The sequence below is a fragment of the Spea bombifrons genome, chromosome 5 (genome assembly GCF_027358695.1).
Source record: "Spea bombifrons isolate aSpeBom1 chromosome 5, aSpeBom1.2.pri, whole genome shotgun sequence".
NCBI classification, from domain to species: domain Eukaryota; kingdom Metazoa; phylum Chordata; class Amphibia; order Anura; family Pelobatidae; genus Spea; species Spea bombifrons.
The window spans coordinates 25,142,230-25,156,456 of record NC_071091.1 but is presented as its reverse complement, the minus strand read 5'-3'; the positions used below and the strand labels follow the sequence as shown (position 1 = coordinate 25,156,456).

Sequence of the window (14,227 nt, the reverse complement as noted above, 5' to 3'; positions counted from 1 at the left end):
TAAGCCCTTAGGACAGTAGTTACAGAGAAAGGCTTCAAAAGAAAGTAACAATAGGAAACATCCATAAATTTTTAATACGTGCTTTTGTTGTCAGTTTCAATATACATTTTTTGTATTATATTTGGATACCATACACTGCTCTACCCCCAGGTAGAGCACATGGTATTTTATCACTACAATCATGGGACATACTTAGTAACCTTTTTCGGCTGTCCCTCATTACTGACACTGTTGTAAAAACACTCTTTCAGATAAATACAAGGTATTCTATTTGTCATATAGTGCAATAATGAAACCTGGCACTGGTCTCTCTTAACTGTTTCAGTCCTAAATATTGCTCTTGAAGATAAGTACTCTTTCGATCTCATATGGATAAACGCAAGCGTAAGCAGCTTGTTTGCAGCACAATATAATCATGTATTAAATTCATATCATTTGAGAACACTAAAATACTTCAGCAAGATCTTTTATTATTTTAATAACATTTTGTGCATGTTTAACACATATTAAGGATGTAAAGGATCTGTTGCTCTAACAAATGTCAGGGGCTGACCTTTGCTCTGCTCCCCAACAATAACATGTTTTCAATCAAAGATGACCCTGATGTCAAAAGTGTGGCTACTGCTTTCCCTCTTGTAATGTAGCTCTGTCAATCAAAATTGTCCATCAACAATATTATTAAGCCAGGCCGAGCTGCTGCTCTGAATAGCAAGTGATTTTATAATTTATTTAACTTGCATAAAATGTACTGTATATCTTAAGTCTTGCTCTTTTAAAGTATAATAGCTGATAAGGGTATGTGTAAAACATATGGATGATTCTTGACCTTTAATTGTGTTTGTCATCACTAAGACTTGTCCTGGAGTTAAATGAGGGACAAATATCACAGGCTGCATTATGCAGTTTTATGCAAAATGTATGCATAGACCATGGGTAGTGTCCTGGTTCATTCTGACGTTACCCCACCCTAGAGTGCTGTTTCCAGACAAGAAAGTTTAGTGATACAATCAGACACCTTGCATACGGCTGCATTCTAGACATGTGCAAATGTACATTCCCTGCCTATTTGGTTCAGATGAAAACTGGGGGGGTCATTTGGGAACAAAATTTGTCACCAGGTGCCCACATTCACTCACACTCAGTTTCATTCACTCTCCTTCTCACAGTCTCTAAATTTTTCCCTACCGTCTCTGCCGACCGCTTCTGCATCTTCTTGTTCTTCATCTTCTCTTCTTCATCTTCTCTCTTTTATTGTCTTTCTTCTATCCTCATCCGCATGTCCATGGAAATAACCTTGCACAAACTCCTGGTTATGTCGTTTCCCAGCGATCCTCCAATTGGGGGATAGGAAGCCACCATTTTGGCAGAAGTTCACCTTAGGGCAAAATGGCTGTGCGGGGAGAGGAAGTCATCGAAAACGCAGCAATTTTGGTGGAAGTTCACCTTAGGGCAAGATTGAGGCATTGGGAGAGGTCATCACCAGAAGCCCTGATTTCGGTGATGTGCTCTCCCACAATTGGAGGAATGGGAGAGATGATGTCACCAGAAGCACGAGAGAAGACGGAAAAGGAAGAACCACAAGGTAGGCAGAAGGCTAGGAAAACATTTAGAGAGCAAGAGAGAGTGAATGAAGTGTGTGAGAGAGTGAGTTTGTGTGAGTTAAAGGGCCCATGGATTTTGGATGAAAATTCAGATGTTTTGCTTTGTTTTTGTGGTGTCTTACAGGTCCTTTCATTATACACACAACAGCCCACAAATCACAAAGTTACAAAGTGTGTAACTGCCTGAAACATGTCATAAATAAAATACATTATTTTTCCACAATCTTCAAACGCTATGCCCTCACTGTACCTGAATAGAAAATGACAGAACCTTACCGGGCAAGCATGCAATGAGTTATATTATTACCAGTATGACTGACTGACATAGGCCAGCAGTTTTGTCTACCATCCAGATGTGTCTGGGGTGCTTTACTACTTATGCCTATAGCTATTGTTACCCAATCCCCCTACCAAGAACAAACATGGAAACCAAATTGTCAGAATTCCTTTCAATGGCATGCATATAAACCACCATAAGTTATCACCTCTTTCAGAACTTGACTACTCTATTTCTACCTCTCACTGTCCTCGCTATCCACGACCACTGGCCAGGAAACATCCTCTGTCTGCATCCCTGGCATAAGCTTGCCTAATGCCTGGGCTGTGCCTTGACCATATAAATTGCTCCATGAATACTTGCCTGAAGGTCCAATTTGAAAATACCTAACCTAATCTCTCACTGGTGAACTTTGGTCCCTGATTTTCGCTCCCGATATAATTGCCCTCAGTATGCAAAACCAGGATGAAAGCGAAAAGATCAAGTACGCAAAAGCAGCAGCATTCACAGTAAATCTGAACCATAAAAACATTGCTGGAACCTAAGAAGTAGCCAGACTAGAAGGGATTCACTAAACCAACTGAGAAAAGTACTATTTTGCTGTACATTTCCGGAGATGCTAAGGAAAAAGGTGAGGGGTGGTCTTGTCTATCCAACACTTTACAGGAAGGAAATTAATTTAATTACCAAAACCCACCCCATCTAAGCTGTCCTGGCCACCCACCCCAGAGCAACAATAACTGTACATCCAATATTCACAGGGTACCAGAGTCCAGGCAAGCAGAGGATGCCCCTTACCTTCTCTTTGGAGAACTTCAATGATCTAGCTGTCTGAGCATCTGACCTGCTCTTGGCTGCTGCACTACTGACCTCATTGCCAGGTGCTTCTTGGAGCTGTTGACTGCTGCCATACAGAGGACACTGTGATCACCCACCTCTCCATGTTCTGCACTTCCCAACTTTATCACTTGCACTGCCTAATGTAGAACAGGGGACATAAGGCTCTAGCAATTGATATAAGTAACAGTGGATCCAGGGATGTCTTTTTCCTGCCTAACATTAACTGTGCACCAGGTGAGAACTCTTTTACAACTCATCCTCTTCTCAGCCTTGGCCTCCTAGCCCTCTTCCTAGTGCTACTCCATGGATATACCCCCGTGCACAGTTCTCTGCTTGCAGGCTGCATGGACCAGAGTTGCAATGAGCTAGAAAAATGAATTTCGGCTGCAGTTGCAAGTTAAAAAAAAGACCTAACTAGTGCGAGCCCCCATGCCTGCTCCAGCCACAGACCCTTTTGCCCATAATTTCTTCAAATGAAACCATGGCTTATTTTGAATCTAACCATGCTCCCCAACAAAGGTATCTTGCTTGACACCTGAGCTGCTGGGGGGTATGGATTTAACTATGCATTCTGGAATTCTCCCATAAGAAGATCATTGACTTTGGTTATTATAATGTGCAGTGGGGCTGGTGAGGAATTTTGCAACTCATCTGCAAATCTTCAAATTAATGAACAGACCTCAGGAAGAGACAGTATAGCTTGAATTTTTTAAACATGTGATGTACACCAATTACCATTCCATAGCACTTATAATTAGCAGCCTTAATGGATTTCACACTGTAGCGCATAGGAGCTAAATGCCTTAATAAGGATGTTAAGTGAATATTTGTGTACATTTAATGACACCTCTCATAAATAACACTTAAGATTATGAATTTGATATTAATGACCATTTGGATAATAACTTAAATCAATTACAGCTTGACTTTAGAGCTGCTTTATGAGGCTTTTACACCGTACAATGGAGATAATTGATGGAATATCTCCCCATCAATAGCCATATGAAATCTTAGCTCATATTAGGAAGAGCGATAATAGACAAACAAATGTCTGGTACTATTTTTGTGCATTCTAGTGCATTTTGCTGTATTTTAAAGGAAACATAATAGTATGTTCACAGCAAATTACATTTATTAAGCAGTCATTTCAGCCTTCATATGTACTGATGCCCACGGGGTCAGAAGAGGCCGGAGGGGGCCCTGACATGGATGCAGAGCAGAGCTAGGCCAGGGGGTCAGGTGAAGTTCAAGGGGGGGGATAGGACAGGGGCTTATTTAAGGCAGTAGGAAAAGGGGTTTGTGCTATTTTTGGTGCCATTTTACCCACTGTGTTTGTCCCATCCTCCTTCCCTTATTATTATGTTTCTTTGTTGATATATATATATATATATATATATATAACATCCAAAAATAGTTACTATTACTATACTTTAGTTACTATAGTTACTAAATATAGTTACTGGCACTCCAAGGACTTCTTTAAATAATCACTCGAGAAACTCCAGTTTTCTAATCAACGTTTCAGTCTGTTTATTAGACTTTCATCAGGACATATATAAAGTTACATAGTTACATATTTCAGAAGGTTGAAAAAAGACCTAAGTCCATCAAGTTCAACCCTTCTACCTAACCTTCCTATTCTTGATCCAAAAGAAGGCAAAAAACCCTAATTAAGCTACTAAGAATTCTGCCATCAGGGGAAAAAAAATCCTTCTTGACTCCAACAGGCAATTGGATTTCTCCTTCGATCACAAAGTTCTAAAATATGAATGTTATTCTATTTATAGCCCTGTATGTCATGCCTTTCTAAAAAAAATATCCAGACCCCTTTTGAAGGCATCTTATGTATCTGATAACACCACCTCCCTTGGCAGGGAATTCCATACCTTTATTGTCCTTACTGTAAAGAATCGCTTCCTTTGTCGACTATGTTAGGTTTTGATATGTTTCTGTTATAGGCACTTTGCCACAGCCGATGGGCACTAGCTTGCCAAGTAGCTGGAACTTTGGGTATGAGTGGAGTATCACAGTATGCCCCCCCTAAGTGGAATTTATTGTTTGGCTCAGGTAGACCCTGGCAAGCTTTGGGGTTTTATGTATAAAAGTCATTGTCTTATTAACACACCTTTATGTTTATAGGTTGCGCGACAACGGCTTTGTAAATAAACCGGCTGTGGCCGTTTCTACGGTTCTGTGTGTATTTTAAGAGGCCATGGGATAATTTGACATGGCATAGCCCGGGAGTCGAGGTTACACTCTTGCTTATGATAGCTGCACAGAATTTTCACGATGTCCTGTTTGTAAATGCATGGGAAGACTCTGCAGAATCCCTCATATACATTTGCCCCATCTATTGCAGTACAAGAAATACGCTTGGCTTCAAGTAGCTAATCAGTGGCAAGAAACGTTGGACTATATATTAGGACGACAGCTGCTAAATCAGGCCTGCAACTTCTAGGTCAGGTAAGTACAGAGTTCTTTAATATGCATTCATGGTTAGAGGGCATGTCAGGGACATTAGACATAAAGGAGTAATTTCTAACTACTTACTACCAAGCAACAAAACTAAGTATGCTTAGCAAATCCGAAGGAATGGCTTGATTAGCTAGGCAAGGGACATAGTTAGCTATGGAAGGGGCAAGGCTAGCCCCAGATAGGTTTAAACAGGTTGGGAGTGGTAGGGGAATAGGGTGCGGAGTGGACATGGCTAAAGACTTGCCCCAAGAGAAAGAGGAGAGCGACCAGAAGAGTTCCCAGGCATACCTATAGGTGCCTGTTTTTGTGTCGCATGACAATTAAGTGTCCTAGGAAAAATAATAGATTGTACAAGAATACCGCAGTGGCTCAATTATAAGATGACCCAGATTATAATACGTTACCCCAAACTTTGTATCTTAATGAAAAGAAAAGGTTTGAATATAAGATGACCCCACTGGAAAAAATCAAAACCACTGTTTCTGCTTTCGTTGCTCTCACACTCTTACTCTCATAGTCTCTCTTTCAATGTCTTGTCCCTTTTCCAGAGCTCTGCTTTGTGTTCTTCTGCCTTCTATCTTTGTCCACTTCTCACCGTTATCAGCTCCATTAACAAGGCCTCCTGGAGCACCTCAGCAAAAAGGGCAGAGCCTCAGCGCACGCCCTCTTTCCTGAATTTAGGAATGAGGGAGAGGCTGTCCCTTTGGCGCCGTGGTTTGGCCCTTTTGCGGAAGTACTCCAAGAGGGCAGAATATTGGAGACGGGTTTGCAGAGAAATAGAAGCATTTCTGCACCTTTCTCTTCAAATTGGTCTGCAATATTCAGGCTCCTCGGCTTAGTCAGCTGAGCGGCGGTGGATCTGAGGTCTGAATAAAAGACGACCTCCATTAAAAGACAAGAAGGTTGTTTTTCAGATAATTTTTTTTTTCAGCATTTTGCGTAGGAAATACTGCAAATAACTATTTCTTGGAAGGATATTCAGCAGTACCAGGAATATTTTTTCTAATGCTGCACTTAGATGCAAAAGTGTTATGTTCAGCAGGGTAGTTGAAAGAGTGCTTTTAGAATAAGGCTGAGTGACCTTGCCTGTGTTTTTAAAAGAAAAATAATTGCTGTTTCAAGACTTTGCGCAAAAAAACTCCAAAACACAACAGTAACAATTATTAAAAGATACAGACGTATTTGCTATCATTATGTATGCTATGAAATTCTAGATTATCTCCAAACATTTACTTCTTTCTGTAATCTCAAGATCAGAATGGCAAAGCTTACAGCGAGCAGAGGGCAAGAAAACCATTAAAACTTAAGATTGACTAAGTAAAGATAGAATGGGATACCTAAGAGTGACAGATTTAAAGAACACACATTGAGAGATAAATGTACCTAAAATAATGTACATACATTGATATAACGAGGGGATGGGAAATATATATATATATATATACTGTATAGTATAAAGTAAAACAGTGATCTGATTAAAGTGAAATATTATTAACTAGAATTTCCTCGTAAGGCATCAATCAGCAATTTTAAATGATTTTATGAAAGCAGACTTCATCTAGAGCAGCTGGTATATGCTTTCTCCCTATGTGTTGTGTGTGTGTCTATATTCTGTGCTTATACGCAGTGCTAAAGCAGCTGCTCCTAATGAGCTGTTTCTTCAATTAACTCCTGACCTTTAATCCTGAAAGCCCCATTCACAGCCAAGCTGCTAATGGTTACTTTTCACAACCCTCCGCTTCACAGACCTTGTTAATAATTGTGCAGTCAACCAAAGTATACACTGTCACCCCAATAAAATAACCCGCAATCCCACATACATCAAGCAGAAAGTAACATTATCCACAGTTAGGGGATGATTAGTTTGGTAGAGATTCTCTCTCTTTTCCTCTTCCTCCCATATCACCTCCTTGCAGTCAATTTACAAAAGGAAAAGTTATCATCCAGTTAAAGTTATAACGTTACTGAACGTGACTTGCACTTGCATGGATCTAATGCCTTGGTAGGCCAAATGCCCTTATCTCGCCAACTGCATACACCCCGACATCAGAGGTGTCCAAACCAAGATACCTTTGTTGGGGTTGTGGCCATGGAGATGGAGGGGCAAGGTTGAATGTAAACCCTCTTACGTTACAGAAAAGTCCAGTAGTTTCTGTCTTTCTTCTACCCTGCGAGATGTAAGATTTTAAAAATATGTGTATTGAATGACAACTACCATGATTAGTAATGGCAAATGCTGTGGGCGAGGATTTTTTTCATGAAGCCAATCAGCGGCAACAATCTTCAGACCATGGAGAAGGAGGACAGAGCTGCAACTTCTAGCAAAGGTAATTATTCTATGTTTTTGAAAAATGCATATTAAAGTACTCTCTATGTGTTTTAATATGAATTCTTCTTTAGTGGGGTATCTGGGACAGTAAGCTTTAAGGTTCAAGATAACTTTTGGGCCTCATTGTGGTTCATACAACTCTTAATAATCTATAGTAGTTGGCTAGGAAAGATGCAAGCTGATATTATACAAACATTTATGTCTAGCTTACACATACCTGACTCAAACAGCACACCTCTACACTGTATTAATATTAATAATATTTACTTTGACCCTAGGCCTGACTCAGGCATCCCCAGCTGCCCCCTCCACAGTCACTTTTAAGGCATTGTATTCTAGCACCGTGTCTCTTAAGTATACACGGTGTTCAGTAAACTGTGCACCAGCTAGGCTCATAAGTGTCTCATTACGCAGCAGGGCACCAGAGAGCCTGATCAAACCAACAAAGCAATTTGCCCCAGGTTTTGTGGCAGAGAGGCTGTCTTTCCCTTTAAATCCTGTTTTAGGCCTAGCCTAGCCAGCCTAGGCCAGAATATGCTAGTAATTCTTTGCAAGGATATGCAGTACAATACCAGCAGGGAAACAGACAAAACAAGCCAGGTTTTTTGTTGTTGAGCCAACATCGGTTTATCCATCAGTTGACCAGATGACATTTAAATTATTTGAATTATTTCAAATTCAATTATATATATATATATATATATATATGTGTGTGTGTGTGTGTGTGTACAAAACATATAATAAATAGTGTTCAATATGATGAAAATACCAAAAGGAGCATGAAAAAAATAAATATCTGCTCAATAAAATGTAAAGTAATTTGATTGATATGTAAGCTTACATGAAGTTTCTCAGGATTACGTTTGATTCCTGCATCAGTGAATATGAACACTGCATATCCAAGTCAGCCATAACCTCCTCATTAATGGAGCTTGATATTTTTTCCCCTACTTAAATATTTTATTTTGTTCTGCTAGGCAGAAGCATCTCTGATCCAGGCCACTTGAGTAATAAGCATATGTCATGTTCATGTGTATTAACGCATTGTTCATTCGGTAGAGAGCTGCTATTTCTAAGTTGACAGGGGAAATGAACTTTAGAATAATGGCATTACCATCGGTTTAAGGGTCACAATTTAAGTGTAATAAGCTCTTTATCTTGCCCGTATTGTCTCCTTGTCTTGTTGGACTGATTGCAATATAAGTGCCTTGTATTTCACAGGTATAGATTTTAATAAGCATTATGTGTCACTGCAAACGAGACATATCTTCATCTAGCACTTAACGTGTTAAGAGAATTTTTCCGATGCAGCGTGCAATATGTTGCCATGTTGCAGACGATTGACAGTCCTACGAAATAACTATGGCTGTAAGTTGAAAGGAAATTGGAGCAATTACTAAATTGCACCATAACAAATCCTAACCTATTAAAGACACTTCATTTAAAGGTACTGTGCTTGTCAGGAAAAAACATTTAGAATTGCATAAGAGGAATGACTGTTAATTTGCTGGTGTAATGGATTATAACAGATTTAATGAATGGATGTCAGTGTTATTTATTGCTTACATAGTCATTAAACTCAACCTGATTTTAAAATTATGACCAACAAAGAAGCTGGAACCAACCTGTATTTATTGCGATTGATAAGTAAAAAAATAGAATTTTCCTAAAATAGCTTATTTTTACAACATTTTATGGGCAGATCTATGTAGAATTACTGGTATTAGTAAAAAGGAAAATATGTTCTTTTTTTTCTTTTAGGGGGGGTCATCCATATATGACCGTGATTAGCAGAGCCAGATTTCCAATAACGTAGACTAGGCATTTATAAAGAGTGCTATTTTCTGCCCTGACCAGTTTAATTAACGTTCTGCCTATGTTGACTATGCTCCTCCACTTTCTATACACCCCACCCCGTCATGCTCTACCCACTTTATGCCTCTCTTACAAAGCTTATTTACTGTCTAGGACTGCCTAAAGTTTAATTCTATGTCAATGAGAATTATGCAATTTTTTAAATTATATCTTCTTTAGCACCCCATTGCCAAAAAAGGTCAGCAAGGGGTAGGACTGAACTGTCAGTCACTTCTGATTCACTTCTCAATATGTAATCTAGAAGATATCTCAGCTAGCGTGATATCTCAGTGAATCCAGCACCACAGTAAACATCATGGATAATACACAGGCACATATACACACACAAACATAATATATATGTGTGTAGTCTTTCTTTTCCAAGAGAATGGCCTCTTAAACTCCTTATCCAGTGGTTAGGCTGTAGAGATGGCTTCTTGTTTCCTTTATTTCATTCTGTGGAATCCATCTCAGTTGTAGCACCTCATGTTCAAAAAACCTGCATCTCAGTTATCCAAGAGGTTATGCACATACCTGGGAAATTTTATGGTTAGACTATCTGGAGCATGATCAAATGTTACTTTTCTGCCAAAGGAAAGAAGAAATTGACCCAGAGACCCACGGAAGCAGTGCTTCACGCTATGATTTCGGATCATTTACGGCTATGTATTACAGACAGATTTCACTGCTACAGTCATGAGGGCGAGAGGAATTGCCATGAAATCGCAATTGCTGCATGATGCTGGTTAATAAAATAAAATAATACATTTCCCTCAGACTCACGTTATCAACTAAGCTGAAACTCACCAACAAACATGGAATTGATGAACAGTGGTGAGCGAACTCAAGTTGCTGTTGAGGGCACACTCAAGTTGGCATTACCCACTGAATGTGTAAATGTGTTGGTCAAACTCAAATGCACTTGACTATAAATGAATGAATGCATGCCGGATTGGCAGCAAACCCACATAGGGCAGTTTTAAAGTGAATTCTAGTCCAGAGATTTTTAGTACTAACAAATTAAAATGGTAAACTTCAGTCTTTTTCTAACAATAGACTAAAAGAGAATACACACGACTTATATCTTAAGGAAGGTTATGACGTGTGTATATGTGTGGAGTTCCTATAACTCCATCATTTTGACCTAAGAAATGTTAATCTAATAATCTAAAGTTAGTAACTGGTAGAACCATTAGTTTTATCAACCTTTAGTCATATCAAATATAACATTTTTAAAGAAAACGTAAATAGAAGCATTTTTTAGATTAAATCTGGAATCCTTTTCTGCACTGTTGGTCAGAATTATAATTAATTCTCTCCTGGATTAGAGATTCAGTAGTGGATTAGTCTATCATTGATGACAGCATACCGAATCAATCCAATGTGATATGCTTAAATTAAAAAGGGTGCATTATCTTCGGTCATCTGTGTATGATCTCGTAAAATGAATACTTCATTTAAATACATCATTATCAGCAGTTGCCCACTGATTAGAAGACAAAAACATTTAATTATTTCTAAACAGTCTTTTTACAGATAGTGCCCAGCAAATGCTTTGTTTTGCTAAAATTATCCTTGTAGAATGTTGTTTGGAAAGAACTTTTATTAATTATATTTTTAATTATTGTAATTGTATGTTTCAAAAAAATAAATGTATACCATATAAAGTAAACTGTATAGTTTACTGCAACCACATAATTGTATTCAACTTAGCCAAAGCTCATTAAGTGGATAACTTACTTATTAATTTAAAAAAAATAGTATTAAGAAAAGTCCCAAAAGATGTTCTTTAGAAAAAAGTAAATTTTGTGAAAACAAATTTCCATTTTTCATTTACATGAAAAAGGGAGTTCCTTGTTTTGTAAAGAAGTTTAAGAAGTTCTGATTGATTTCATACTGTAAATTCAGAATTAAAATGATCCATTAAACATAAACAATACCTGTATATTAGCAAAGCATTTCATAATGGCAAACACAATTGGGTATTTATTCCTCCCATTCTTCAAAACATTAGTCTTGAGATTATCTTTATTAAATATGTTTCCCCTCCAATCTTCTTTAATGAAATCACTAAGCTTTTTTCCTAGAGAACTGGGGATTTACAGGAGAATAATGTACATCATCACAGAAATAGAACATTATCATGGCAGCTAGATGTTTTATTAAGTTGCATCTCGTAATGTCCCCAACCTGCGCCAATTTATGTCCACAGAGATTTATTAAGATGAACTTTTAAAATAACCTTGATGGAGCAGAATGGTAGCTACATGTAGCCCACTCTTCAATCAATCATGAAGATAGCAATACATACAGTATTCTGGGGATAAATAGCAGGAAAGTGACTTACATTAAGGCTTTTTTCTGCACGGAATTGTTGGACAAAGGCAAGATAAAGCCTCAGGGATATCTGATTAATTTATGAAATGGAAGTCAGCTTTATGGTTTTATGATCAAGGAGCAGGTAAATGAATGAAACCAAATAATTGCATTACATTCAAAACATTTCAAACATCACTCTTCTTACCTTCAGTAAGTGTAGTTTATTCATTAAAAAAAAGTGTCAAAGTATTTTAAATAATATTTTGCCATACACCATTAATCATAGTGTTTATTATGCTTATTGCACTGCTAGCTCCAAATACATTGGCTGGAACATTAACTTCAAGGTTAACAGGACTGTGGGTTTCACATCAAATAAAACTTCTTTGAGCAAGTCAGCTTTCAAGAACAGAGCATCAATTTACTGATTTGTCTCCAGCTGCATCTTTTATATGGTACACCCTTTCCACATTTTCTTTTTATGTTTCCTCATGCAAAAAATACACTTGCATGCAATATATATAGAGATAATGTTTTTATTATTATTATTATTTTTTTATATATATTTTGTGTTTTCTTTGCTGCTGATTAAACAAGGACCTGCACTGGAACCTCACAGATGTGATTGTCTAAATAATTGCCATAGGTAAACTTGAGAACTGTCCATGGTGCTGAAGTGCATTAAGCTGATCTGCACAACATCAGCATCTCTGCAATCAAGTTGCGGCGACTGGCTTTCTACACACATTTGTGAGCTAACAATCAAGCATAATCATCAGTGGGTCTGTGATAAAAGAGAATGATTGCATGAAAGAAAGATATCGAAGTTAGAAAAGGAGACAGAGACGAAACCCACAAACCTGACATCACCATCTACCGAACTGTCTCATTCTGAAATCATCACTCAATACAAACACAATTGTTCAAATAAAATATGTGGAATCAAATGATGCAAAATTCTCAATGTCTGCATTTCAGCATTAAGTTCATATTATTTCAGGTTAAATACTTACGAGTTCCGTCGAATCTAGTGGCTATGGTATCTAGGAAGGTGTTCTGGGGTGCCAGTAATCCTTTCATAACAGGCATTTTTCCAGCCCGGTGTGTAATTCTCCATCAAAGTTTATAGACAAGGATGTTTTGGAAGAAAGTGCAGAAAGGGGGGAGGGATGAAATGAGCAGGAGGAGGAGGAGGTGGTGAGTGAGCGAGGTGGCTGTGGGAAGAGTAGGAGGGGGCACAACCACCGGTGACTCTTGATTATCCCCGGGAGCGTCTAGTCCACCAGAATTCTGCCTTTATCCTGAACGCTGCAGCACAGATGTGACCTTCCCCAGCCAGCTCTCCAAACCCGAGGAACGGATTAATGTAATCTCCACAAAATATCTCAGTACTTTGTATTACCCAACCAAAGTTACCAGGGCATACTTTCCACCACGCAATAAAGACCTGCACCCCAAAGCTAGATTGACCTCCTTCGAAGGAGAAGAAATAATCAATGCAGGGATCGTGCCAAGCTTTCTTCTTTTTTTTTTTTTTTTTGATTCAAGCCCTGTACTGATCGCTCACTCTTTATTTGGTTTAAATTCTGCCATAGAACACTAACCTTCCCCAGAGCTAAAATTAGATCCACACACACAAAAAAAGAAAGAAAATGAAAATAAAGAAAGACTTTAGTCTGCAACACAAAAGCCAAGAAGCTGATAGGGAGAGGAATCCTGGCCAGGAGAGCATCTGGGACCTGTGATAGCAGAATATGGAGACCTTTTTTTTTTTCTATTTCATTTTGCCATTTCTCATTTGAAACGACGTTCTCGACAAGCCTACCCGACAAAAGCATAACAGACCTCCAAAGGAAATAGGAAATCTTTTGTGCCTCTGCTGACTGAGTTATCTAGGGCAACTTCTACACCGCAGTGACTTCCTCACACAATTATTTCTAATAGGCTTTGCAAAGGCTTTTGAACAACATATCATTAGCTACACCTTTGCCACTGATTATAGATATTGCTCTTAGTGGATATGATTATTTCCATAGGAATACATAGAATATCTTTTAAAGCCTAATGCTACTTATCACTGGGCAAAAAATTGTGTAAAAAAAAACAAACAAACAAAAAAAAAATATTGGGATTTATTGTTTACAGAAAAAACAAAACGCAAACAAGTTCTCCTTTCCTAATTCATTTTTGAAAATTGCTCCACCTCATCAGTTTGAATGGAGCGATTTATTTACCCCTTAGTTATTACCTGGTACATACATTAAGATGAATTCTCAATTGGCTCCATGGACAGCTTACTTTAGTATGCCTGTATTTATTTATCCGTGAAGCATACAAAACTTCCCATAATCAAACATTTGTTACACACTAATAAATAATGAATCCCCTTCATTCTCTCTGCTCGCGTTCATCACTCAGATGCTGCTGCTAACTTTCTCTGTAACCCTTCATCTGCCGCCTCCTTCCTCACTAACTGTTCCACTGCACTTTCACACCTCTGTTACTGGTCCTTGCTACTTAAGTAACCCTTAA

At 38.3% G+C, this 14,227-nt stretch overlaps 1 protein-coding gene across 1 annotated transcript in view; it reads right to left on the bottom strand.

Annotated features, from left to right (window-relative positions):
* KCNH8 (potassium voltage-gated channel subfamily H member 8) overlaps window positions 1-12,835 on the bottom strand; it is a 119,789-nt gene extending 106,954 nt beyond the window's left edge. The window contains exon 1 of the mRNA XM_053466581.1: window positions 12,709-12,835. Coding sequence (XP_053322556.1) covers window positions 12,709-12,784 — 76 coding nt within the window. The 5' untranslated portion in view covers window positions 12,785-12,835. The remainder of the gene's footprint in view (window positions 1-12,708) is intronic.
* Window positions 12,836-14,227: the final 1,392 nt, after the last annotated feature.